At 40.7% G+C, this 27,077-nt stretch overlaps 1 protein-coding gene across 1 annotated transcript in view; it reads left to right on the forward strand.

Annotated features, from left to right (window-relative positions):
• The window catches only part of Lvrn (laeverin), a 51,535-nt gene extending 25,696 nt beyond the window's left edge, over positions 1-25,839 (forward strand). The window contains exons 7-20 of the mRNA XM_021214998.1: positions 1,485-1,628; positions 2,127-2,192; positions 2,281-2,346; positions 3,070-3,242; positions 5,097-5,173; positions 5,576-5,715; positions 7,849-7,904; positions 10,469-10,622; positions 11,815-11,909; positions 14,490-14,597; positions 15,376-15,546; positions 15,774-15,911; positions 21,196-21,271; positions 25,669-25,839. Coding sequence (XP_021070657.1) covers positions 1,485-1,628; positions 2,127-2,192; positions 2,281-2,346; positions 3,070-3,242; positions 5,097-5,173; positions 5,576-5,715; positions 7,849-7,904; positions 10,469-10,622; positions 11,815-11,909; positions 14,490-14,597; positions 15,376-15,546; positions 15,774-15,911; positions 21,196-21,271; positions 25,669-25,809 — 1,605 coding nt within the window. The 3' untranslated portion in view covers positions 25,810-25,839. The remainder of the gene's footprint in view (positions 1-1,484; positions 1,629-2,126; positions 2,193-2,280; positions 2,347-3,069; positions 3,243-5,096; positions 5,174-5,575; positions 5,716-7,848; positions 7,905-10,468; positions 10,623-11,814; positions 11,910-14,489; positions 14,598-15,375; positions 15,547-15,773; positions 15,912-21,195; positions 21,272-25,668) is intronic.
• Positions 25,840-27,077: the final 1,238 nt, after the last annotated feature.

The following is a 27,077-nucleotide window of genomic DNA, read 5'->3' on the forward strand; positions in this document are numbered from 1 at the left end:
GTGGCTGGTGTGTCAGGTGGCTGGTATGGCATGTGGTTGATGAGGCAGATGGCAGGTGGCTGGTGTGTCAGGTGGCTGGTATGGCATGTGGTTGATGAGGCAGGTGGCAGGTGGCTGGTGTGGCAGGTGGCTGGTGTGGCAGGTGGCAGGTGGTTGGTGTGGCAGGTGGCTGGTGTGGCAGGTGGAAGGAGGTTGGTGTGGCAGGTGGTTGGTGTGGCAGGTGGCAGGTGGTTGATGAGGCAGATGGCAGGTGACTGGAGTGGCAGGTGGCAGGTGGCTGGTGTGGCAGGTGGCTGGTATGGCAGGTGGCTGGTGTGGCGTGTGGGTTAGAAGGTAAATGCACTTGCTGTGTGAGCCTGACAACCTGGTTTCCAGAAGCCACCTCATAAAGGTGGAAGGAAAGACTCATCCTTGCACTCCCTCTGAACAGGATATGTAGCCAGCTCCTGCTGCTAGGATGTCTCCGCTATGATGAGATACACTCTGGAACCACACACCAAAGCAAACACATTCTTCCTTACCTTGCTTTTGGCCGTACAGTTTTTCACCGTAACAAGACAAATAGCTATAAACCGAATTAATGGTATTGATAATCAGAGCTTAAGCTAGGAGTAGGTTGGAGTTGATCGGAACATTAACAGGTGGAAGTAGAGCAGAATTTGAATGTTTACCTGATGTTGATGTAGTGTGACAAAGATAGTCAGCTTAGAATTCCAAGCAGTCAGGATTTTAGGCTCCATGTGGCTTCCAGGGACTGGCCACTCACCAGCGTGCAGAAAACTAGTCAGTACAATGTCTCTCCTAATCTCTGCTGGGTTTTTTTCTTTTCCCATCCCAGTCTCCTCCTTGGCCATAAATTAGTTTTCTTTCTAGCTTCACATCAGAAAGAAATCACTCTTGCCATGTGTCCAAGGGAAAGCCAGTATCTTGGACAGTCCTGTAGTTCTCAGTACAGTGCAGGAAACCACTGTCTCAGAAAACCGCTGTCTCGGAAAACCGCTGTCTTGGAACGCATGAGCTGCAGACACCTGTATCTAGCCTGTAGATTCCTTTCCAGTTGTGAGCTATTATGTCCACATCCTTGTCAACTTATAAACTTGTGAATTTTTTGTGAATATGCACGGAAAAATATCAATCAATTTTAAGGAGCCACTGATTCACCTGACAGTACAATCTATTGGACTGGCCCTGTGTAGAGATGACACTGGGAATCTACCTTCATGAGAAATACGTGCCTCTTAGGGGTCACACTCTTCTGTAATGAACTTCTTAAAATTTAAAATAAAAGATAGAGACCAGGAAGGAAGATGGTCTACAGTTTTGTTACTCAAGGGATTCTGGTGTTTGAGGAATATTGTAGTTCATACATTTTCCATTATTATTTCCCTGTTTCAATGTGAGTTTTACAAGCTATCTCAGGAATGCTGGATTTTGTATTTCTGTAACCCTTGGAAGTTAATGTGGCTCAATCTTTTTCTTTGTAGAATATGATCTTTTTTTTTACCATCTTACACGGTATCCTCGGAGAAGATCATGCCCTGGAGTCTAGAGCTGTGTCCACCGCAGTGGAAAATTTCACAGAAACAAGCGAAATAAACAGACTCTTTGACTTATATACTTACAAGAAGGTAGAAGCACATTCTTGCCTTCTGTTCTCATTCAGAGAGTTGTGTAGAATGGATTCCAGGAACTATAAAGTGCTACATGCTTAAAACTATGGATTAAAGTAACGTTAATTTTATTGACTAATAGATTCAGAAAATGCCTTAAAGTCGGATTTCACTTAGGAAATATTATTAATTCGTTCATATTAGATATTTGGCGCTTTACCAACTCAGCCATCTCCCCAGATCCAAACTTCTGTTTTGTGGAATGTTATTCTTACATGCAATATCATAATTGAAAAGTTTTTGTGTACCCCAACTCTTTACATCTAGGACATTTGGCCACTCTTACTACTTAGTGATAGTCTACTATTTTATTAGCATACCTGGGGCTAATCTGAACAGGAAATTCAAGTACAAATTGCAATCAGAAGCCCAGCATGCGACAGCGTTGATAAAAACAGTGTGTCCGTGTGTAAATACTGAATTTTGTTCAGCTCACAGCAGCTTTGTGTGTCCTAGGGGGCGTGCATGGCCTGGATGCTTGCTAGTTTCCTGAGTCAGCACTTGTTTATCAACGCACTTAAGGTGAGTTGCTGAGAGAATTACCAGAGTAGCATCAGACACACATTGCATTGACCTGCTGTCGCTTTAACCTTAATTCCTGTTTTCACAGTCTTATTTGGAGACATTTTCTTACTCAAATGCAGAGCAAGACGATCTGTGGAGACATATTCAAATGGTAATTGTCCTTCTTTCAGACACTTTCTTGCTGAGCAATACAGTCTGTCTGATACAGTCCAAGATCAGGGGGCTGTAAGTGAATGACTGAATCACAGGAACATGACTTTTCCCTATTTTTAATAACCCCCTTAGGTATGAATGGTTTCTTTAGTCTTCATTGTACTTCTGTGCCCTAAGTAGAGGATGGCTATTATGTCCATAAATATGTGCTTAGTGAATAAATAGATGACTGAATAAAGAACCATTCATATTGTCAGTGCGCTGTATTTGTTGTTCTGTATCTATGTATTCAACCAATCCCAGATTAGAAATAGAAAACGGTCTGTTCATGCTAAACATATATGGTCTTTTCTAGGGCCATTATTCCCCAAACAATAATGTAATAAATATATGTTCTCTTACCATTTGCACTGTAATATGTATGGCGAGTCATCTATAGATGATTTGTGACTCCTGCACATGGCTTACATAGTACATACCGACCTATTTTATATAAGGGGCATTAGCATCCGTGGATTCTTTAGGTGTGCTGAAAAAAAAAAATCCCCTCTCAGATACCAGAGGAAAGCCCTGTAGAGATAAACAGTTCTGGATATCAAACGCTGGGGTTTAGTATATACGGCAGGGAGATGCTGAGTATTTCTTATCTTTGGGGGAGACAGCTGCTTCCTGAGGTTTTGCTGATAAACCACGTCTCTCTTGTGATGAATTTTTTAACCAGGCCATAGGTGAGCAGAGTGTAATTCATTTGCCAGCAACAGTAAAAAGCATAATGGACAGCTGGACACACCGGGGTGGCTTTCCTATCATCACAGTAAATGTGTCTACGGGCGTCGTTAAACAAGAGCCGTTTTATCTCGACAAGGTGGAAAATCAGACCCTTCTAAGCCACAAGTAGGTCACCTCATTCCTCTATCGTCACCGGGCTTGGGGTTGAGCAATGGTGGGGTGAAAAGCACTCAGCAGTGAGGGTGTCTATCACTTGCTGGGCACACGCCCTCCTCCTGGGTGACTCCCTGAAGGCATGGCCCTGCGTGTGTGTGGCAGATGCCTGCAACTAGGGACCAACACGTGCCCCTGCCTTGGGACTTAGTGCCGCCTGAGTGCCCAGAGCATTGGAATTCTCTCTGTTCCTCGTTGTCTGTCAGACATAATGGGTTACCCAAGATTCTGGACGAGAGGCAAGAGGATGACGTCACGGTGGCACAAACTCCCAAGGATGGAGCTGTGCATATGTGTGCACGTTGTGCGGTGCACATGCATGTTTGTCTACTTACAGCCATACCTGCAGCTTTAATATGATAGCCTTTGGATCTTGTTTCAAATCCTGGCTTCCACAAAAGTCAAACTGTATGTGGGTCTTATTGAAGTTCTCTGAGCTCCATTGTCTGTAACACAGACTGGGGACATGTAAAACTGCAGCCAGGAGTGGTAGGTACCACTGCCGTACCTTCTCCTTCCTCCCTCCTTCTGTTTCCCTCCCTCCTTTGTTCATGTGCAACCTGTTGAGAGAATTTTGACTCTTACCTCTCACTGTGGTGGATATCAGCATGAATAATGATTTTCAAACACAACAAAAAATTTTCAAGGGGCTGGCAAGATGGCCCAGTGGGTTTGCCCCCAAGCTTAATAACATGAGTTTGATTCCCGAAATTCATGTTAAAGTTAGAAAGAGGGAAGAACTAACTCTACAAAGTTGTCCTCTGACCATGCCACTGGTATACTGCTTCTCACATTCTACACACACACACACACACACACACACACACACACACAAACAATAACGACAATAAATCAAGCAGTCCTACTCTTTCCTCAAACCCACCGGGAAAAGAAACCTAAGGCTCTATTGCATTCTGAGACTTTGAGAAATGAGCAATCTTATGTATGCAGATGAATGCTGACTTATAGCTAAAGGAGAGATGCCAGATATGAGAACTAGAAGATGAACGAAAACAATTGCCTGAACTGTGTGTCTGTTTTGTTGTTAAGATTTTATCTATATATTTTATGTATATGAGAACACTGTAGCTATCTTCAGACATACCAGAAGAGAGCATCAGATCCCACTACCGATGGTTGTGAGCCACCATGTGGTTGCTAGGAATTGAACTCAGGACCTCTAGGAAGAGCAGTCAGTGCTCTTAACCACTGAGCCATCTCTCCAGCCCCTGTGTGTCGTTTCTAAAGACTGATGGCGGTCCTTACAGCCAGCTGATTCATCCAGTTCACGTTCACCCATGTGGGAGGGAAAGGTAGCCAGATGGTCAGTCAGTACAAATGTGGCTGATGCCTGTGAGTGGGTTTCAGGAGGAGAGAAAGGTCGAGGCTGAGAGGTATTTTAAAATGTTGGCAAGCTTTTCCTTTTTTAAATCACCCTTCACCTCTCTGGGCAAGGACAATTTTGGGTCTGCCTGAAGCATTTGAATGACCCAGAGTGAGGCCAGGTGGCTGTTATTTAGTAAAATGGGTTCTTTATCGCTTCAGTCAGAAGGAAGTCTCAGCAGCTGTCTATGCTCTAAGAAGTCAACCCGTGAGATACAGCAAGAGGAAGGGGTGAGAATAAAGAGTCAATGCAAGGTGGGCTAGCAGAAACCGCAGCGTGTAACCGCAACAGCAAAGCCCTGAGTGCCCGCTGGGATTCGCCGTAGGCTTGGAGGGCTGCTACTTCTACATGCCTTTAATTTGGGCTGAGTGTGTACTCTTGTGTGTGGAAATAGCTAATTCTTTTCTACTCTTCCAAAAAAGTAGTACATGGATTGTCCCTATTTTTTGGATGAAGAATGGAATCCCACAACCTTTAGTCTGGCTAGATAAAAGCAACAGTAAGTAAATACACACATTTTTATTTACAAGTGAACATATTATATGCATATATATATCTTCATATGTATGTATAAAAACAGAGATAGACATTTTGTTAAAATGTTGCGTTTTTGGAAACCTGATGTTGAATACAGAGCTTTAATGATGCATGTCAAATTAAAAGTCATTATTCATAAAAATTTAGTTATTTGGCAGATCAATATATATTTAAGAGCTATCTTAATTTTTGTTTTATTGGCTTAATGTTTAGAAGTGTGAGCATATTATGTGTATATATATATATATATATATATATATATATATATACATATATATGTGTATATATATATATATACATATATATGTATATATATATATATGAATCTTTTTAATAACCTTTCTGTTTGTTTGTTTTGTGATAGTGATGTTTCCTGGAATGAAACTTTCAGATTCTGGCAGTGACTGGGTGATTTTAAACTTCAATGTGACTGGATATTACAGAGTTAATTACGACGAGTTAGGCTGGAAGAAGTTAAGTCAGCAACTTGAAAAGGATCCTAAGGTATGGGCTGGGTTTGGTGTTCTGATCAAGTGTCAACTATTATCATTTGGAGTATGTGCTTTCTGATGGAGAACCACCATCCCATCAGCCCCTTCTCTACCACCCATGACAGTTTTATTCTCATTCTTAGGAAGGGCTGATTTTGGTTGAATGTGTATCTCTGAACATATCTTTTGATTTCCAAAAATAAGTTTACCTTTTGACATGAGAACCGGAATACGTTTTCCTAGGTTACTTTAATGTTCAGTTCCATGTTTCACATTACAATGAAAGTAGTTGTTGAATTCATCATGTGTGTAAGAAACTGAGTAGGGAAAGATATACCTGGAGTTTCTAAGCTCACACACAGTAGGTACATGCTATGTGCTAAAAATTATTGATTTTTTTATTCCTAAAATAAATTCTTCTCACTCAGAGGGATGGATTTAGTTTATACAACATCAAGAGTCCACTGTCACTTTCCACTATAGGTTTTTAAAAACCTATAGATGAGGGTGAAATCTGTGCACGGTGGGCTGTTGACCAGGTGGTCAAACCAGTCAGACTTTAGCTGATTGACATCATCAAATCCATGAGTGGAGAGGGATGCTGGCTTAGGAGTCTGCACGACTCGATGAAGATGCAGTTCCCTTGGCTGGAGTAAATCTGTCCTGAGTTTCACTGTTGGAGACACAGTAACCTGCCCAGGCTGTGGTTCAGGAGACTTAAGCTTACAGTTTAGCTCATCATTTGCCTAAAGTGTGATTGCAGACTGGCATTTGACTAGTATTACAATTTCCTCATTAATAGAATGGTTGTGATACACTAATCTTACCTTGAGGTTTAAGGCTAACCTTAAAGTGCCCCTGTGAAGACAAGGGAAGATGGTGTCTTATGTTTAATGGGGGCCAGATGCAGGCACTCAGAATATGTTCAGTAACTTAAGAAAATGTTATTGAGGGAGCTGGAAAGATGGCTCAGTGGTTAAGAGCACTGACTGCTCTTTCGAATGGTCCTGAGTTCAAATCCCAGTAACCACATGGTGGCTCACAACCATCTATAATGAGATTTGATGCCCTCTTCTGGTGTGTCTGAAGACAGCCACAGCGTACTTACATATAACAATGAATAGATCTTTTTTTAAAAAAAGAATATGTTATTGAGATTTTTTAATAAATCAATAAAAGCTGCTTATAATATTTCCTCCTAAAACGCCTTACAGACTAACTAAATTCTTAGTAGCTTCCAGTGGTTCTGTATCCCATAAAGGTACGAGTTATACTATTATGGCAATCATTCCCTGACATCATTGTGGGCTGATTTATTGAAACACCTAACTACTCTATTTCTGCAGCGCAATTGGTGAGAAAAAGGAAACAAACTGTGTGTGATTCAAATGTATGTAGAAAATGTCAGCGTTCTAACGGCCACAATGAAAGGAGACTATTGGCTAAGGGAGAGTTAGAATTGGTGTGCACCAGTGCACGGGAGTGCTGGGAAGAGAACTTCCCTTGGAACAAATACATGGAGGTGCTGGAGCTGTTGGGGGGATAACAAGAGGCTCTAGGTGCCTTGGAGGGCCCAAGCTGAGATCAAAGTTTGTAAGCCGTCAGTGTTGGCATGATCAGACAGAGGCCTGTAGACTTAGCCTGGCTTTTGCCTCTCCAGGAATATGGGGTCCCATTAGTGAAATCTTGAGAGTGCAGATTCCATTTAAAATAGTATTAGTTAAGTATTTATATTAATAATAAATATTACAAAAATAGTGCTAAATAAAATTTATTTTCTCTCTGCTATGCCAAAATTTTCCTGAAAATCCATAAGACATTGTAATAGCACTCAGTATATCCATTCTCTCGGAGAAGCGTTTAAACCTCAGTTGCAAACTTTTGGTTTTTTTTTTTAACACGACATGTTTTAGGGGAGTATCTTGGCAACTGTTTGCCATGTTTAAATATTATAATTGATACCAGAAGGATCTCTTATCAAAAGCACATATGTGATAATACATTGTGGGTGGTTTTTAGTAGCCACTACTTCTTTACTTACGAGACAATTTCTCAGGAATGGGTTTTTAGGCTAGGATGGTCTTGAAGTTGCTCTATTGAAAATATCTTCCTCTTTTCTTGAGCATGTTTCAGTTTCTTCCTGCAGGCCATTCCTGTCATTAACAGGCTGCAGCTGGTGAGCGACGCTTTCGCCTTGACTAAGTAAGTGTCTTTCCTACTCTCACCGTTCAAGGGGATGTCTTTTTTTTTTAGACTGTATTTTAGTTATTTATTATTATTATTTTCTTTATTTACATTTCAAATGCTATCCCGAAAGTTCCCTATACCCCACCCCCGCCCCTGCTCCCCTACCCACCCACTCCCACTACTTGGCCCAGGCCTTCCCNTGTGCTGGGTCATATAAAGTTTGCAAGACCAAGGGGCNTCTCTTCCCANTGATGGCTGACTAGGCCATCTTCTGCTACATATGCAGCTAGAGACACAAGCTCAGGGGGTACTGGTTAGTTCATATTGTTGTTCCACCTACAGGGTTGCATCCCTCAAGGGGATGTCTTGAGAACTTTATAAAAGTCGCAGATTGCTTCTTCTCTATGCAGAGGCCTTAACTGATTAAGATTAGGAACAAAAGTGGAGAGTGGTTGCTCAAACCTGTAACTCAGCTCCTGGGAGTCTGATGCAGGAGGATTGCTGTAAGACAGCAAAATATAAATTAAAACAAACAAACAAACAATAAAAACAAGATTAGGGACAAATTTGATGCTCTTAGAGAAATTTTATAGCATAAATTGTTTTTGGATATAAATAATAAAAACTGGGATTTTGAAGTTACTCAAAGGTGAAGGCCGATGGCTATAATGGTAAAGGTTACATTTTGATACACTGCAGAATTATAAATGTTGTATGTATGTACAGGATTAGTATAGACCATTAAAACTTTTACCACTAAAACTAGAAATATTATTATATGTTCAGGATTTAAGTTTTCATATATATATATATATATATATATATATATATATATATATATATACATATATATACACACACACATATATGTATGTATATACATATACACACATATACACACACATACATGTATACACATACACACACATATAATTACCTAGTATGCCTTTTTTTTATGCCTGTCATATGTGTTGAGCATTCATCATTTCTTTACTGATTGTCTCCTCTGACACCTGTTGCTCAATGCTTGTCTGAAACACCTCTCTAGAGTCACTATGGCTTGGATATGGCTGGCCATATCCTCCAAGAACTATATCTTTTTAGCTTCTTGACACTTTTTCCACAAACACTTGCTTTTCTGGCTTTATTCTTCCTGTCACTGAGAGCATTCTTAAGAACAGTCACATTTATGTCTTCTTCCTTCCTTTGTGTGACTCATTCCATCTTATAATCTAAGTGATTGTTTTAGGGACAAGGCTCAGGAAGATGCTAAAGAGCTAAAAGGGAAGGTGCTCAGTTATGTTCTAAATGGGCATCGCTCCCTCTTTCTCCCTTGTCTTGTGTTTATCCGTAGTCATTTTATTATCTTAACCACCAGATTTTAATTTTGTCTCTAATTGTTCCTGCTATCAATTAGTCAATTATAATTATAATTAGTTGATCAATCTCTCTGTGTGTCTCTGTCTCTCTCTGTCTCTGTGTGTGTGCGCACACGTGAGACATATACCATTATTCTCCCCATTGCTAAAACCTGAAGCCTCAGATGCATCCGTATTGTCCCTGTCTCATGCTCCGCCCCTCATCATGTCACATCTGTCTGTCCTTGCTGATACCTTCTGAGTTCCTACCTTCCCAGTTCACTACTTACATACTAAGCCGCTTCCACCATCTCTCTTCTGGCCTTTTGTCTTAGTTCTCAACCTTTATTTTCCTTGAGTTCCACCATGACTTCAACATTGTAACAATACAAGTCCTAGATATCAACTCTCTCACATTATTTTGGGTGCTTAAAAAACTAGATTTACTTCCCAAGAAATCTTAACTCTCTATTCTGATTTCCAATTATCTCCTCGGGTTCGAACCACCCGATCCCCTTCTCTTTGCCTCTTTGTCAGATCCAGAATGGCCTGATCTACTAGCCCCACCTCTCACTAGACACAGAATGCCCTGCCTGTTGGCCTTGCCAGTACTCCCCAGTGCTCCTCCTTTGTCCTGTGCTACCGTCTCTCCCTTTTCAGTCAGACATGGCCGTTGGTGCTCTTCTCAAGGGTTTCTTTCTTGAGGTTTTCTCTGACTTCCCCTGTCTTCCTGCTGTTTTTGCTTTGGGAACTTTACTCTCACATAGTCATCGCCCTTTCTGAGAGGCCCTCCTCAGGTTCCTGGGTACACGCAGTACTTTGCACTGAGGCTCTTAGCTGTAGGCAACTGCAATGTCCTACGCTGGCTTCTCTGCCCACCAGCAGCTGGCAGAGCATTAGGCTGGGAATGCTAACGATGGATACCTGTGGGATGGAATCTATATTGCTGTGAGAACACATAATAAGCACTCATAGTCTCTTACTCAGCATTTGGCCTGGGTTTTCTACATCTTCTAACGTAGATGCCTGAATGAACCAAGTGGACATGGAAGCCTGGCGACATTGGTTCCCTGTTAGAGCTATGAGGGGACCGTGGCCACCCTTCTGCTTGGCTTGTTTTCTTGTCTTGTTGAAGTTAAACATTAAGAAATGGAGCAGACCTGGGAATAGAGACAATCCTTTAGCAGGTTGTTTTTGAGCATTTTTTTTTAATCCAAACAGAAACAATTATATTGAGATCGAGACGGCACTTGATTTAACCAAGTACATTGCTGAAGAAGATGAAATCCTGGTGTGGTTTGAAGTCTTGGTGAACTTGATAAACAGGGAAGTTATTTATGATGTGAACAACTATGCTTTATACCCTCTATTGAAGGTAATTTCATGCTTTGTTATGTGGCTTTTAAATCAATTCTTCTTTCCTCTGTCTATGTTCTGGCCAGCATCTGTGGGACAGGCCTTTCCAAAAGCAATGCTCTACTCATTCCAGATGTTTGGTGATTTATTTCTTTGTAGCTACAACTGATCATTCTTAGAAGAAAATACATTAGCCAGAGACCCGGTCTTGGAGTGGAGAAGGGTGGCAGGGTTTTCCATTCTTGGTGAAGTTAGAATATATCCAAACGAAACAAAACAAAGCAAAACAAAACAAAAAACCTCAGAAGGTGTATAAATTATATTTTGTCTTATAGAAAAATAGTATTTATTAGGAACAACTTCTCAAATGTATTTTTTAGGCAAGAAAAGAGTGTTTTACTAACCCTGTGTTCATAACCCTAATATTCAGGTCTGTGAGATCAGCAATTTCAACCTGGGAAATATGTGTCCAAAAAAAAAAATTATAAAAGTTTCAAAGCTGCTGTGGTTGTTAAGAAAATAAAGATGGAAATTAGCATTTATGAATGAAAAAGTGACATGTCATCATCAGTGAGGGAACATATGAGGGGAAACTCCCATCAGTAGATTTGAATAGGATTTGGAAGAAAGATGTCAGAGTAAGATCAGACCTTTGGACAGTCAAGGTCCATGAGCATACCCTGAGTGATGAGTGCCAGTGAGTTTCTGGGTCACCCTGAGGGTGATGTCCAGGTCCTCTTTTTTCCTCGTATCCAAAGTAATGTTGAAAGCGTAAGTGGATGTTGGAAGGCTGACCTACAGGAGGAGCCTCTGCTGATGAGTTTTGGCCAAGTCTGTACAAAATGACAGTGGTACTGACTGGAGAGTTTCAGTAAGGCTAATGAATGCCTGACTTTTGTAGCCTCATGTTTCCCAGCTGATACATTTGGACTGGTAACAAATAACAGAGATTGCTAATGTTTGCAGGCAGTATACTTCCCTCACATTCACACTTGACTGGTCTAGTTACAGACTGCTGCATGTGGTTGGTTTTATGTGTGAGGCACTAACCCTGGAGAAGTTTAAAAATAAATAAGTATATTTAGTAACAAAGACCATGTCGGAAAAAGTGTCTGTCTTATTTCTATTAATATCTTTCAGATAAATAATAATACACTGGGATTCAGTGTTGTGTGCCAGAAATAATAGTAACTTTTCTTTGTGGTTTATAGAAGTATTTACTAAAGAGATTTAACTCAATATGGAATACTTATTCAGCTATAATTCGAGAAAATGTGGCATCATTACAAGAAAATTATTTATCTCTGTAAGTATTTTTAAGTAGTCATAATTGAATAAAATGGCTCAGTAGATTGGCTTCCATATTTGTGAAAGAGAATCTTTTTTTTTTAATAACTAAAATCTTAGTACCTACTACTGAGAGAGTTTGTGTGCTATTTTAGAATAATTCCAGACCTGATAAACTATGTGTGTCCTTAGAGGAAGCAATAGCTTGTGATATTAATTGACCTGCAGTGCACATGTGTATGCACATGTAAGCTTAAACTCTTTATTTTCAAGAGTTAAATTACTGATTGAAAATTTAAGCGTATCCTGCTATGGGTATAAGGTTGTGCCCAGGACATCTACTCTACACCAGTAAACCAAAGGTCACAGGAAAGCCATCAGGTGGAAAGCTGACTGGCCCTTGGAATTTTGCTCCAGCAAAATTTTACTTCTCAGTGTCTCAGTCTTTGTATTTTCTGTTGAAAGAATTTAGATGTGACACATGGGACTTAGTGTCGAGACAGCGTTTCTTGAAAAGTAAAGCGGAACAGCCTTAAGGGTAGACAATGTGCAAGCCTACATTTTAGAGTGTTCTATACTGTTTCCCAAAGTCGGTAAAGCAGATACCTTATCTGAGGGGTCATTTCCTTATGACCAGCATTACTAAATATCACAATGGATTAATACTAATCGTAAGGGAGAAGCTAATGACGTGTCTTTGCTCTTTACCAGAAAGCCTCCTGTTGGATAAGAATTTTTCTTGTCATTCATAAGGTCACATCTCTATGTAGGGCCAGAGACACAACTCTTATCCCATTCTTTTGACTAAAACTCATATATCAGAGCAGATTAAAAGGAATCAAAGAAAAAAATCTATAAAAATATACTTTTTTTTTAACCAGGAAGAAACAACCTTCTTAACATATGGGCGTCAACAAAGCCCTGTTACCTCCACCTCTCTCCCTTTTACATAATAATAATATCTTAAATCTTACAGAGGGACAATTGTAATACTTCCTTCATCCACCAATACAAAATTAATGTGTTACCAGGGACACATGGGATGAGGGCTTACAGCTCATTAAGGGATGGGGTCCATCCTCCAGGGCCTTTCAGTCTACCCATTTGTAACCGGTTACCTAACATTTCTCTATTTATTGTTAGCAAGAATTATACCATGATGCAAATATGACCTAGGCTGACAGTAACACTGATCAGTCACTTATATATACGATCATGCTTAATTACTGTAAATGACTATCCTACGGGGAGCAAGCACTTCTTCAAGGTGGCTTAGGAAGGAGCTGGAAAGAAACACGAGGCTGTGGTGCCTCTGTGCTACTGTGTGTGTAATGATGGAAGTCTAGATGTGGAGGTTGGTGGTAGCCAACATCTATAACTACAACTTCTAGAAACATCAAACTTCAGTTAACCAGACCACACAAGAAATAAAAATACACACAAATATGATCATTCTTACCCAGTAGTACCCTGCTGAGGCAGTAGAAATTAGTCACATAGTCTACAACTAGAAGTCTATCTAGAACTGGATTGGTAAGTTAAGAGACAGTATGTCAAGGGCAGACAGGAAGGCACAAATGCCCTCAATGAGGTAGCAAACGGGTTTACCAGAGACATTATAGGCTCTCCTAAAGTAGAGCGGAATAACTTTCATTTTGTAGCATCCTGGGCCAGTGTTTCTCCTCCAACACCTTCTGGGGCAGGCAGAATTTCAGAGAATCTCATCTTTTTGCAGCTAGCCCAAGTTGGAGTTGGGCGAAAAGAGGGAGTGAACTCATAAACAAATTTCTAAGAGGATCTGTCAGGGGACCTCCACCCACATACATCCCAAGTCGCCTCATCACCAAGTCCAGGCCACGCTGCACTGAAACTAGAGGGTGGAACAGAAGAGGCTTTTGTATTTTCTAACAACTTGAAAATCAGTCTGGCTTCTTTCGCCCAGATCCCAAACTTAATGACTTTAGCAAGACACACAACGGAGTGTGGCGTCCTTGGGCTCGTTGTTGTTCAGAGCCTTTCTTTGAACTTGTTCTGAGCAGTAATGCAGACCCTTGCTTAGCTCTAAAAAGAAACAGACCCTTTCTTTGGACACGCACACAGTGATTGACAGGAGTCAAGGAAGGTGAAGATGCTTAGCAAGGGGAAACAAATTGCATAGAGGGGAGAACATCTTTTCTTAAATAGAGAAAGCATCCTATTTTTCAGCATATTAGATCAGACACACCACAGATATTTCTAATCCATAACAGAATTTTTGTAAAAGATGGAGAAAGTAAATTGACAACAGATGTATCGCATGTGTGCACTCATGCATCTTTAAAGGTGTTGAATGATGGGAAAAAATTTATTTCTAATTTTGTAAAAAAAAAAAAAATACTATTTGTTAGGAACTTGCTGGTGCCCAAAGACCTCTCTGAAAATGTTTTTCTGGATCTTTAATATGTTTGTCATCATAAAAGCTATTTTAAAAACGAAACCTGACAGCACCAGGGAATGTTTGAAAATTCTCATTGTTTTGTGAACCACAATCTTGGAAGCAGAAAAAAAAATGAAGATGATAATTCAAAGTTAACCACGCTGGTTTGATTTTTCCTTTAAGACTTTCACTGGAAAAGATTTTTGAAACTGCCTGTTGGTTGGGTCTTGAAGACTGTCTCCAGCTGTCCAGAGAGCTCTTCAGAAAGTGGATGGCTCATCCAGAGACAGCGTAAGAGCTTTCTTGTGTTCCCTCTGCCCAGCTCCTGTGTCAGCGCCCAGGCTTTCTCTCCTCTGATGGTGTTCTTAGAGTTGAGAGGGACCGTTTCTGCTCTCCCTCCAAGGAGCTCCTCCTTTTCAGACACCCATTCTGAAAAAAACCATTCTCTCAGTCAGTTGTGGGCGTGGCAGGAGATTAGAACTCAGGAGATCACAGCCTTTGGCTGCTGCTCTGTTTTCTCACTAAGCGCTTCCAGATTGCATTGGTCTGTGCTTGTTTCGCATCTTGGTAGATTGCTCTCTGGGATTGCTTGTTAATGTTATAATCTATGAATATATAGATTTTTTTTTTCTTTCGCCTTTTCGATATGGATTATGTTTCTCCGGCCAGAATGTTCAAGCGGGGGCGGGGGAGAACCTCCCACCCTCATCTGAGTTTTCAGTCTCATTAACGGCTGAGAGTTTGGTGTTTGGGACGTCATTGCCTTTCATTTAACACCTCAGACAGACTCTAATGAAATGTGATAGAGACACGAGACCAAACTACCTTACTGATGTATGCATGCTATGATGTTTATAAATTACTTCCTTGAAAAGTCAGCCCCTCTGCTAAATGGACGAGTCTTATCATAAAGCTAACGATAGCTCACTTGCTCCTTTACATCCCTGCCTTTGATCTTTATAGCTCTTTTTAGGTGATGCTACTCGATTTATGCTTCCGAGTATGACTCCTTGGCTAACTGTGTTTCTGAACGACCACAGGGAACGCCTTCTCCTCTTATACCTTCCAGAATACCTCCTCAGATTGAGAACGTGGTCTTATGCAGTGCCATTGCTCTGGGGAGTGATGAGGACTGGGACTTTTTGTTTAATCTTTACATCAATACGACCGAGGAAGAGGTCGAGAGCCGCCGTCTTGTTCACGCGATGAGCTGCAGTAAAGATCCATGGATACTTAACAGGTGAGATGGTCAGCTTACCTCACACATTCTTGCTGGAGAAACACAATCTGTATCAAAAAGGAGAGAGAGAGAGAGAGAGAGAGAGAGAGAGAGAGAGAGAGAGAGAGAGAGAGAGAGAGAGAGAGAGAGAGAGAGAGAGATTTGTCTGATTACTTAGACCCATTTTAAAATTTAACTTTTCATAGGATTCTAAAGCTTATTTACATCTTGCAACTGGACTCTTGTAGATTTATGGAGTATGCCATCACTGCGGTTCCCTCCAATTTTAGTGAAACAAATATAATAGTCACTGTAGCAGCATCTGAAGTTGGCCGGTATATTGCAAAGGACTTTCTAGTGGACAACTGGGTAGCTGTGACTGAAAGGTAAGAAGGACCCCAGGCTCTCCCTTTCATTTAACTCACGAAGGGTTTGTATTTCCTATTTTGACCAGAGAATATAATTTGGATAGTTTTATTGTTTGATAATTACAAATAAGTGTATGATGTGCCTTGATCTAGCTCCTCCCCCACTCCCTCCCTCTCTATTCTTCTCACACACACACCCTGATGATTTCCTCTCGATGTCATGGGTTCTTTTTCTTTTTGAACTCACCGAGCCACGTAATGCTGCTGATAGGGTGCATGCACGTAGACCTTTCTATAGAGCAGAGACAGTGCTCCTTTCAGACACCACAGGCTCTCAAGTAAAGAGCCCGGTGCTGGGCATAGGTTCTCGATTTTTAAAGTGTTGGTCAGTGGACTCCAATAGACACCCCAAACATTACAGCCTATTGCTGTAATGCTCCCTGGTACCTCAGGACATTGATTATGGAGAAAGTTCACCTTCAGCCTGACTACGTCAGAAAAGTTCTTTTACTCACTGAAAACGTGATGACTTTTTCTCCATTTTGTCTCACCACAAACTAGAAAGCATCAAAGACCACTTATCCTTAATTTTGGTTTCCTGTATGAAAATGGACTGCATGTATGTTTATTTATCTCAGTTTCCCCACTATATCCATCAAGAAGTTCTCAGGAGCATTAAATTGAGTAAGTCATGCTTTTGGTATGACGATACCCCACCCATTCATGTATTTCATGAAGCCTAGCGCCATGGCTTCAAGAAATACTTGTTTTAAAAACAAAAAAATTCAACCATTTGATTTTACCAGTGGAACCTCAGGCGCCAGATGCTAGGGTGAAAACCAGCTAGCTCAGAGGGGCAGAGAAAGCACCCAGCTGACCCTTACTGCACTGTCTTCCCAGGAGGAAAAGCTCAAAGCTCCTCTCCACTGTCTTAAATACACTTCAACTCAAAGACTCCCCTTTCTCTTTCTCTTGGATGAAAGGTGTGTGCTAGGGCTGAGCCACACCACATCTACTTGTTTACAATGAACGGAAAGCACTTCGGTTAAAGGTACATGCTAAGGCTGAGCCACACCACAGCAAGGTTTTTCCAGATCACATCTTGGGGTTCCCAATGTGATCAAATGCTCTGCAACAAACAATAATATATCATTAGCCTGAATATAACACGTTACTAATGGTGGTTAAATTTCTTTTATTTATCTGGATTCTGTATTGTTGAGTTTTTATATTTTTTACCCTTTAGGATTAGATCTTCCTTCCTAGGTCTTCTATTCATCAAAAAATATATTTAGCATGCAAAAATCAGAGAGCATGTCTTTGATGTCTATTGCTTCTATAATATTATATAACCATATATTTTTAAAAGATAAAAATTAATATTAATAATACATCTGACTAGACACTATATATTTAGAAGATAGAACATGGATAAAGTTGAAGCACCTGAAGTTTTATTTTTAATTCTTTTTTTTTTTAAATGTATGTGACATGGTTGTGAGCCTTCATGTGGTTGTTGGGAATTGAATTTTTAGGACCTCTGCTCGCTCTGGTCGTCCCTGCTTGCTCCGGTCCAAAGATTTATTTATTATTATACATAAGTACGCTGTAGCTGACTTCAGACACACCAGAAAAGGGTGTCAGATCTTATTACGGGTGGTTGTGAGCTACCATGTGGTTGCTGGGATTTGAACTCGGGACCTTCAGAAGAGCAGTCAGTGCTCTTACCCACTGAGCCATCTCGCCAGCCTGAAGCACCTGAAGTTTTGCAAAGAAGTTTCTTCCTTCAGAATAAATCCATATTCTTGCTACAATTTTTTGTCTGGTTTTGAAACAGGGTCTTATATAGCCCAAGCCCTTGATATACCATGTAGCTGAGGAAAACCTGAAGCTCTCCAACCTCGCGTTTAGCTTCTAAAGTACTAGGATTACAGCCATGTGCCTACCGTGCCCAGATGGCCAGAATATAAATGCCAATGATCGTAGATGTACATGAATATCTCATAGAACAAAGTAATGGATGTTTTGTAAATACTTATTGAACACCTTTAGAACATGAAAAAGGTATGAGGTTTGTTTGCACTAGAAGATGTAAAATTATATAGATGAAAGCTCATTTATACTGCTTTATTTATTTAGCTCATCATAGAAACATATATTATATTCACATTATGAAAACATTGTTCTTATCTTTTGTTTAAGGTTCTCTAACTCTTGGTTATATATAATTTGGCATATATGTTATGTAATATGATATATATAATATTATATATAGTATCTATTCCTAATGAATTCCTAATATGATCACACATACATGTACGTATGTACCACATATACATACACGCATACATATATATGTATTTATATACATATATACAAATATATATCACTCCTAGTACAATCCACACAGACAAATGAGCTTGCCTCTGAAATTTGGCAGAGTGGCTAATAAGCATGAAACCGTCAAAGCGCAGCTGATCCTTGAAAACTGGTATAAGATAGAAAGTCTTTACCTTTTACTGGTTTCCCAAATGCCTCAAACAAAGTTAAACATGGGCCCAGTTGATACTGTCTTTAAAATTATATACAGTGAAACTGAGTGTGTTATCTCAATGTTGTGATCCCAGCACTTGGTAGGCTGAAGCAGGAGGATTACCGTGACTTCCCAGCAAACATGAGCTACATAATGAATTCCAAGCCAGTCTGGGCTACAACGTAAGACCCTGACAAACAGACAAACAAACAAAACCAAACCACCTTGCTCAATCTGATAGCCACTAGCTAACATGTAGACATTTACATTTCCACTCATCGACATTTTCAAAATTTAAAATTTAGTTTGTCAGTTCTATTTGAAGTGTCCCATGTGACTAGAGGCTGCCATATTTGGACAGCCCAGCTAAAGAATACCTTCATCAGAATACAGAAGTTAGCGGGCAACACTGATGGATCTAAACTAGTCCCTTGATTAATTTGCTGACTCATGCAAAGTGCAGGTGCAAATTCAAACTTCAAAATTGCATTAAACAACTCATTAAGTCCAGAAATCAGTTCATGGTGCCACCTGGGCAGTGGAGAGCATGCTTGTCTTGCTGTGATGCCGACTCATGTGGGCACCTCATTAGCCAGTGGAAGACGCTAGCCTGGAAAGTAGAGCATGAGGGCTTGCTTCTGGCTGAACAGATTTCTCACTTCAAAATTAAGGAACAGTTGGTTCGGTCATTGTGGCACATGTGTTGTAGAGATGTTAAATTGTAAGGAAAACCAGGTGCAAGGTAAAGGCATACAGTGGTATTTTTCCAGTTCTTGTACATTTATTATTTTCTGCTTTGAATCAGTCTCCTACCATGAGGGCCTTAATAAGAAAGATTGCTTTTAATGTAAGGGGTCTGCATGTGTAAGTTTTATTCCTCACAAGAATTTTTCTTGCCTTTAGAGAACAGAAAAGTGTTGGCAACTTCCTAGTAAGACTTAAATTCTACTCTCTAAAGAGTTTGATTGTCTTACAATTTGATTTAGCTAACCCATATACACACATTAAGTAAAACATATAAAGAATTCCTTTAAAAAACAAAAATAAAAACAAAAACTTCTAAGTGAGTCTCATTATCTCCATGAAGTTTGTAGAATTGTAAGTGCATGAACTGTTAATGCCTGGGCTCATTACTTTTATATTTTATTCTAGATATCACCAAATTCATAGAAGATGCTATATTTATGGTAAATTGTATTAGTTTACTTCTTTTGCATATTCTACTACAAAGAGTATTTTATACTCAACTAAATTGTTTTACAAATTGAATACATTTATTTTTAGTATTTAATTGATATTGGAAGTCTTATTCAATTTTGCGAATGGTTTTGTCTGAATAAACAGTGCAATTATGAGTTGTTGAAAGCTGAAGTTCAAATTCAGGATGAAAACATGTATGCTTGAATGACATAGGAATGCACATTTAGATCTTTAAATATCAGAATATCTATGGCTTATTGAAATTATAATCAGCATTGAGCATGACTATGTCACAAATCTTCATGACAAATTAGATTCAAAGGCATGGCTTCAAAAATGTTTATAATTCATCACCCCATTCTTTATTTTAGCAATATAGAAAGAAACCTAGAGTTTTCAGCTACCTAGCACTTTAAAGACATAGCCCTTCTGAGCCTAGTCATACACTAATACCACTAAAGTACACATTTTCTTGTAGACCAGTTGTCCCAGGAGAAAGAGAGGTATGAGAGACAATGTTTTCTGTCATCTCAGACTGCAAGTGAAACAACGCTGGCCTGCTGTCTGTCTGCTAATTGACACTTAGGGTTTGGTTTCATGCTCTGTGAAATGGCAGCTATTGTGTTTGATATGGCCCAAAGTTTTCCCTTGTAATCTAAAAATGCAGTTGGTTTGAATGCAGAAAGGATAAACTCAGAGTCACCAATAATATATCACAAGGGAAAGAAATCAAAGCCCTTCCTTTGGATGGCATTTTAGCAAGAGTAAACCCACATTTGATTTCTCTACTTCTCTTTCCTGTCTTTATCCTCCTCTAGAGGAGTTTTGAAGTGTGTATATTAGCTACATACAAAGCAATTTCATTCAATCCACTATAATAATCCTATTTCAAATTTTCTTTCTTTTTCAATGCATCCCCCCCTCCCCCTACTACAGCAGTACTTTGCAGCGGTATGTATCTGTTCTTTCTTTGAAACAACTTACAGTTTTTGTTTCCTAAATGGAGCTAAAGCAATCACCGTACCAAGACATCTTTAGACTGCCAGAATATAGAGATGCCCATGCCAGAAAATACACAAACATAACTTTAAGTACACCGCAAAGCATTTTAGTCCATGGATTTTGAAATTCATTCCATATTGACTATTATTTCTTGAGGAACAGCATTTACTTATTTATATACATCCTTATAAAGTTTTTTTTTTTGCTTTGAGACATGGTATATAAATTCTAACTGCCCATAGAATAGATGCCTATAATTATTGCTATAAAGAAATATGTTAATATTTAGATTAAACTGCAAACTTTATTGCATGAAACTGTATATATATATATATATATATATATATATATATATATATATATATATTTGTACTTCTTTAGTGTTAGTAGTTCTCTGCATAACAGATAGCCTACTTAAAGGCAAAGCTACACAAGTTCATATGTGGTTTCCCTCAGATTTGTGAGGATGACATCAAGGAGGCTTCATATATACTATGTATCTACTTCAGAGGCATACAGCTGCTTTCCCAGTCTTTCCCAGCTGAGCGGCACCTTGTTGCTTTGCAGGTATGGAACTCATTGGCTGGATGCTCTAGTGCATGTCTTAGGGAGGACCGTCAGTACAGATCAACAGGTCACGGAGGTGAGCACTGATAGAGTTGCGAAGTACAATATTTGGTAAGCACTCTTGATATCATTTGACGTGGTAAGATTAAAATTCATATGCTTATCTGAATCATCTCTCTATGCTTCGATAGTGCTATTGGTATTGTATCAGTTGAGTTTTTCTAAAGCAGCCAGGCTGCATATCAGATGTCCCATGTATCAGATATTTACATTGCAAGGCATTGCAGTAGCAAAATTACAGTTAGGAAATAGCAACAGAAGTTCCATCACAACAGGAGGAGCTGAATTAAAGGGTCGCAGCATTAGGGAGATTGAGGATTTCTTTCATCTCAGACATAATCTTCTTTACCTTCATTGTAGAGAAGCATCCAGTTTCCCCTTAGCAGTCTGGATCAATCACCCTTCCTAACACTGTTATTCCTTTCTTAGCTTGTTGGCAACAAGGGCCAAGGGGAGTCTGAGATTCTAGATCCTTGGAACGTTTGTTGTCTTCCCAAGCAGGAGTGCTCCTCCATCTGGAACCAAAACTTCTAGGCTAGCAGAACTGAAGGAATGAAAAAGATCCCTAGTGGGTCAGTAAGGATGATAGCTAACATAACCAGTCACTTCTCCACCCTTGGTTTCTGAATCTATGGAGAGTGTCTATGGGAGAAATCATACCATATGCGGCTTCAAATCATTCACTGCCGTGTGGAGAATCTTGCTCTAGCCTTCCTGACTACTGTCATTTAATTGCTGCCGTAACTGTGTCTCCAAAAGGTCATTACATCATTCTATTAGACCAGCTGCTTCAGGACTATGGGGAACACGGTAAAACTAATGGATTCTGTGAATGTAGGCCCACTGTCTCACCTTTCTGGCTATGAAATGAGTTCCACAGTCAGAAGCCACATAATGTGGAATACCTCAATGGTAGATAAAGCATTCTGTAAAATCCATGGCTGGCAGTTTTTGGCAGAAGCAGTATGTGCAGGAAAGGCAAATCTACAGCCAGAATAGGTATCTAGTTCAATAATGACAAAGCCCTCTAGTAGTGTAGTACACCTCCTCATGGACAACACTTCCTAGGACCTCTCTAGAAGCCTGTTCAGCCTTAAGTCTGATTATAGAGATAGAGGCAACCATTGGAGGGCCCTGGCATCTTCTTCAGGGAAGATTACCCTGGTTGAGCAGATAATGATGGGTGAATTTTCTCAGGCAAAGGGGAAAAGGGGTGAGAGTAGGGGGGCATCCTCAGCTAAGGATAGGGAGATCATTTTCTCAGATGAGATAAGCCCTTCAGAATCTGAAGTTCAATTTCCTTAGCCTCAGTAGGGTCCCCTAACACATCCCCATCCCATGTTACACGATCCTATTCCTTACCAATCATTGCCTTTACTTTAACTGCTGATACCCTCCAAGGTTGGGTATCAATTCCAAGGTTGGGTATCAATTTTGTTGTCATTCAAGCGTTCAAGCATTCTTATAACGAGAGCTTTGGTTTGCTTTTCTGCAACTTGAACTCTCTGGCTACTGGAGAGAAGATTCTTTTCCAGCGCATACTTGGAAAATTTTTAGACTCTTTCTGTGCATCTGGAGCCAGTCAATTGTATCAGTGAGTTCTTTTCTTGCTACTGTATCTGTAGATGCTATAAGGTGATTAATTTTACCACAGAGTCCATTATTTCTTTTGTCACTGTATCCTGAGATACAAGAAGTTGGTTAATTTTTATCATACAACCCACTCTTTTCCTTTTTCAGTTTATCCAGAGATGCTAGAAGCAACCAGCCAATATTATTATTTTCCTAAAAACTGTCAAAAGTTATGTGTATAGTCACTAAATTTTTTTTTACCCTGCAGCAAGCCCCTCAAATATTTCAAACAATGGGCTTTCAGTGTTCTCCATATTACCAAGGGAATCTTCAATACGTGTGGGTGTTGGTGAATTCTAAAGTCTGTTCCAGATTCTTAAAAACTTCATCTAGAGCCACTCCCTTAATCACTTCTGTCTTAGTTACTTTTCTGTTGCTCTAATAAGACATCATGATCAAAGCTACTTACAGAAGAGCTTACTGGGGGCTTGCTTACAACTTTAGGGAGTTAGAGTCCAGGACCATTATGGCAGGAAGTATGGTTGCAGGCAGGTAGGCACGGCAGTAGCTGAGATCTCAAAGCCCACTTCCAGCCACACACCTCCAACAAAGCCACACCTCCTAATCCTTTCTGAACAGTTCCGTCAACTGGAGACCAGGCATTCAAACTGATGAGCCTATGAAGGCCATTCTCATCTCCATTCCGTTTCCCACAGGCTTGTGACCACATCATCACATAAAATGCATCTAGTCCAACTTCAGAAGCCCCTGTTGTCTTTCAGTCTTAACACTGTTTAAAAGTCCAACATACAAAGTCTCTTCTGAGATTCAAGGCATTCTCTTAATGGTAATGTCTTGTAAAAATCAAAAAGCAAATTACACGATTCCAACATATAATGGCACAGAATATGCGGGACCATTACAAAAGAGAGGAGTTGGGACATAGTGAGGAGATAGTGGACCAAAGGAAAACAGACACCCAGCAGGGCAAGCTCCAAATCATGTAGCTCTGTGCCCAACATCAAATGGGTTAGGTGGCTGTGCCCTTTCACCTTTGCTGCCTGTAATACACTTCTCTCTCTTGGGCTGGCTCCACACCATGTCTGAACGTCTCCTTGGCTCTAAGACCTCTAATCTCTTGGGATCTCTGACACAATCCAGGCTTCATTTCCATGGCTTCACACAATGGTCTCTCTGTAGCTGTTGTCTGTAGCTGTAGTAGATTAAGCCGCTCTGATCTCCCTGGAGGTGACACCTCGAGTTCCTCGCTACCCACCCCAATACTCTGGATTCTCAAATGAAAGGTACACACACACACACACACACACACACACACACACACACAGCCACACACACACAGCCTTATATTTAATATGTCTTAACCAGGTCAATGATGTCTGGGCCACTCCCAAATGTCCATGTTGCTAACACCTCCACATCGATACTCCTGAATTATTACTTACTAAAACCTCTATTTCATCTTTACTACCTTAGAACCAATAGGGGGTGAGGGGACCTGGGGCTGCTCTTCCCTGGCTCTCTCATGATTGTGTGCTTTCTCTCCTGCAGCTCTCAAGCCCGATTCTCCTGCTTCTCCAGCATGGCGGTATTAAACTTTTCTTCTTCTCTTAACTCCCTTGCCCAGGAAATCTAAAGTCCCACCCTGCCTCCCTGCCCAGCCATTGGCTGCTGGCAACTTTACTTACCAATTAGAACCAACTGGAGGCCGGGACCCACAGTGTCTTACATGCAGGATTCTCGTGTAATTTTTTGGGAACCCAATTAACATAATACAAGCAGTAAATTAAATCCGCAACAAGTGTCTCTTGACTTCTCAGAGCCTTCATGCAGGGACTGCCTTGTCACACGTTGCCTGACCGCACCCGTCCTCCTTACCACAGAGGAAGACTCTATAACTCCTTCCGAATGTGTGACCCTAAACTCAGATCTACGTGGACAACGCTGCCAAATTTGGCATCCCGTTTGGGACAGAGCCTAGCCCCGGGAATCACATCTACAGCATGCTACCATGCCCCACTTCTAAGGCGGGAATTTACCTCAGACCCTCATGGTTGCATGGGCAAGCCCTTTGCCAAATGAGCTAATTTTTCCAGCCCAACGGTACTGATTTTTGCATATTAATTTTCTATCCTGAAACTTCGCTGAATTGTTTATTTGTCCTGATAAATAAAAGATCATGGAGCCGGGCGTGGTGGCGCACGCCTTTAATTCCAGCACTCGGGAGGCAGAGGCAGGCGGATTTCTGAGTTCGAGGCTAGCCTGGTCTACAAAGTGAGTTCCAGGACAGCCAGAGCTATACAGAGAAACCCTGTCTCGAAAAACCAAAAAAAAAAAAAAAAAAAAACATGACAACTATAGACAGTGCCCATTTGACTCAAACATTCAGAAATGAAGAATAACATCTATACAGATATAAGTAGCATCAGTATTGCCCTCTGGAAGCTTCTGAGTTCTTTTGAAATTCAGAAGGGTCTCACTATGTCTCGGCTCACAAATCTTTTTTGCGATCTCCAGTATGTAGTTAGTGACTATTTGTTGAGCATTATGACGTCGTACTTTGGAAACAGGGACGTTAGTAAGACCAAGTTCTTACCGTATGGACATTTCCTTCCAGCTGACATGTCACCCTTCTGGGGAGGTCTGGTCATAATCACACTGCCTCACTCACGGCCTCCCCAGGGCCACATGCTGGAGGTCTGCACAGCTGTTCCTAGTAACCATCTTTGCAGAACGCTTTTGCTATTTCCCCCCGGGAACTCTGTTTTGATTTGCCCCAGTGGGAAGTCTGGTGGCGCTGATCTGTTGTCTCTGTCCCCATAGTTGCAGCACTTCCTCAGCACCGTGTTGGAGGAGCACCAGAGGGTTGCGGCTCACGCCAAATTACAGGCAATGAAGGCGAAGAATCTGCAAAACAAGAAGAGAATCGCCAGGGTGGTTGAGTGGCTTCGGAAAAACACGTAATCTGTGGCTTCTTGCAGGATGCTTCTTGCATCTCATAATCTTGTTTACTCACCGTTCTGGCTTCCGTATTTAGTGTCTGGAAAAGACACACGGCTTCTTTTATTTCGGTCCCATCTCCTACTCAGAGTCATGTCCTTCCTGATTTCAAGTCTTTGCTGAGGATCTTGTCAACATTGCCATGATTCCGGGCAAACTTTTGCTACCCGTCAAGCAAGAAAGCCACTGAAATTATTTTAACTGCTTTCTTAAAGAAAACAACAAACAAACAAACAAATCCAGAGTGGCCTAAGAAAGCATCACTTATTCTGATGAGGCGGAGGCCAGTGAGCGTGAGATCAGTCGCATCCACGGGGACCACACTCCATCAGGATGGAAATCCAGACCTGAAATACTCTGTGCCTCATTAATAGTTTAAGAATGAAAGACCGGTGGGAACCTAAGGCGGTGTAAAGACACAGAAGCCAGAAATAAATGAGATCGATTAGGACGAAGCTCAACCAAAGAAAGCCAAGTCAAGACTGGAAAGGGAGTCGACACTTTCAAATGCTGCAAACCAAAACAGACAGACAGACAGACAGACTGCCAACCCCCCCCCCCCTTCTTTTCTCTCTCCTGCAGTGTCTGCACCACTGACTCCTGCTTGGCTGTTACTGTCAAATGTTGTCACAAAAGGACAAATGATTGTAGAATCTGCAAAATGACCTCAGGATCTCTCTGAGGGGATGAAAAGCTCTGTCCCGGGACTGTGTGTATTCGCCCGTGGAGAATGTTCTTTCAGAGTGCCTGAGGTCAAGGGCAGTAACTGTTGCAGACTAATATTCTGGGCCAAGGAGAAATTCTACAGGAAGAGAACCAAATGTCAGAGCACAGCACAGGAGAGTAAATCCACTTGGCCACGCTGAACCTACTTGCAGTGGGGGCCTATGGACTTTACAGAGTCACTGAGACACTGAGACACATGGAGTGAGCTTAGAGCACAGAGCACATCCCCTCTGCTACAGACACTGTGTAGCTCATCTAGTGCTCCTTTCTTTACATTTTGTTGGTGGGAGTTTTTCCAGAATGAGGATAAAAGATTGTGTATCTCCTATCTACCTCACACTAGCATTGTAAAGATCGATAAATATACTGTCTATGAAAAGTCTTTAAAACTTCCACACAAGACTAGAAGCTTAGAGAAGTTTGTTTTGGGTGACTCTGTTAATGAGAGGAATCAAATAACAAAGGAAAGACTGTATTCCAGGGACAGAAAGAGCAATCAAAGAGAA

The sequence above is a fragment of the Mus pahari genome, chromosome 15, assembly GCF_900095145.1.
Source record: "Mus pahari chromosome 15, PAHARI_EIJ_v1.1, whole genome shotgun sequence".
Lineage (NCBI taxonomy): Eukaryota > Metazoa > Chordata > Mammalia > Rodentia > Muridae > Mus > Mus pahari.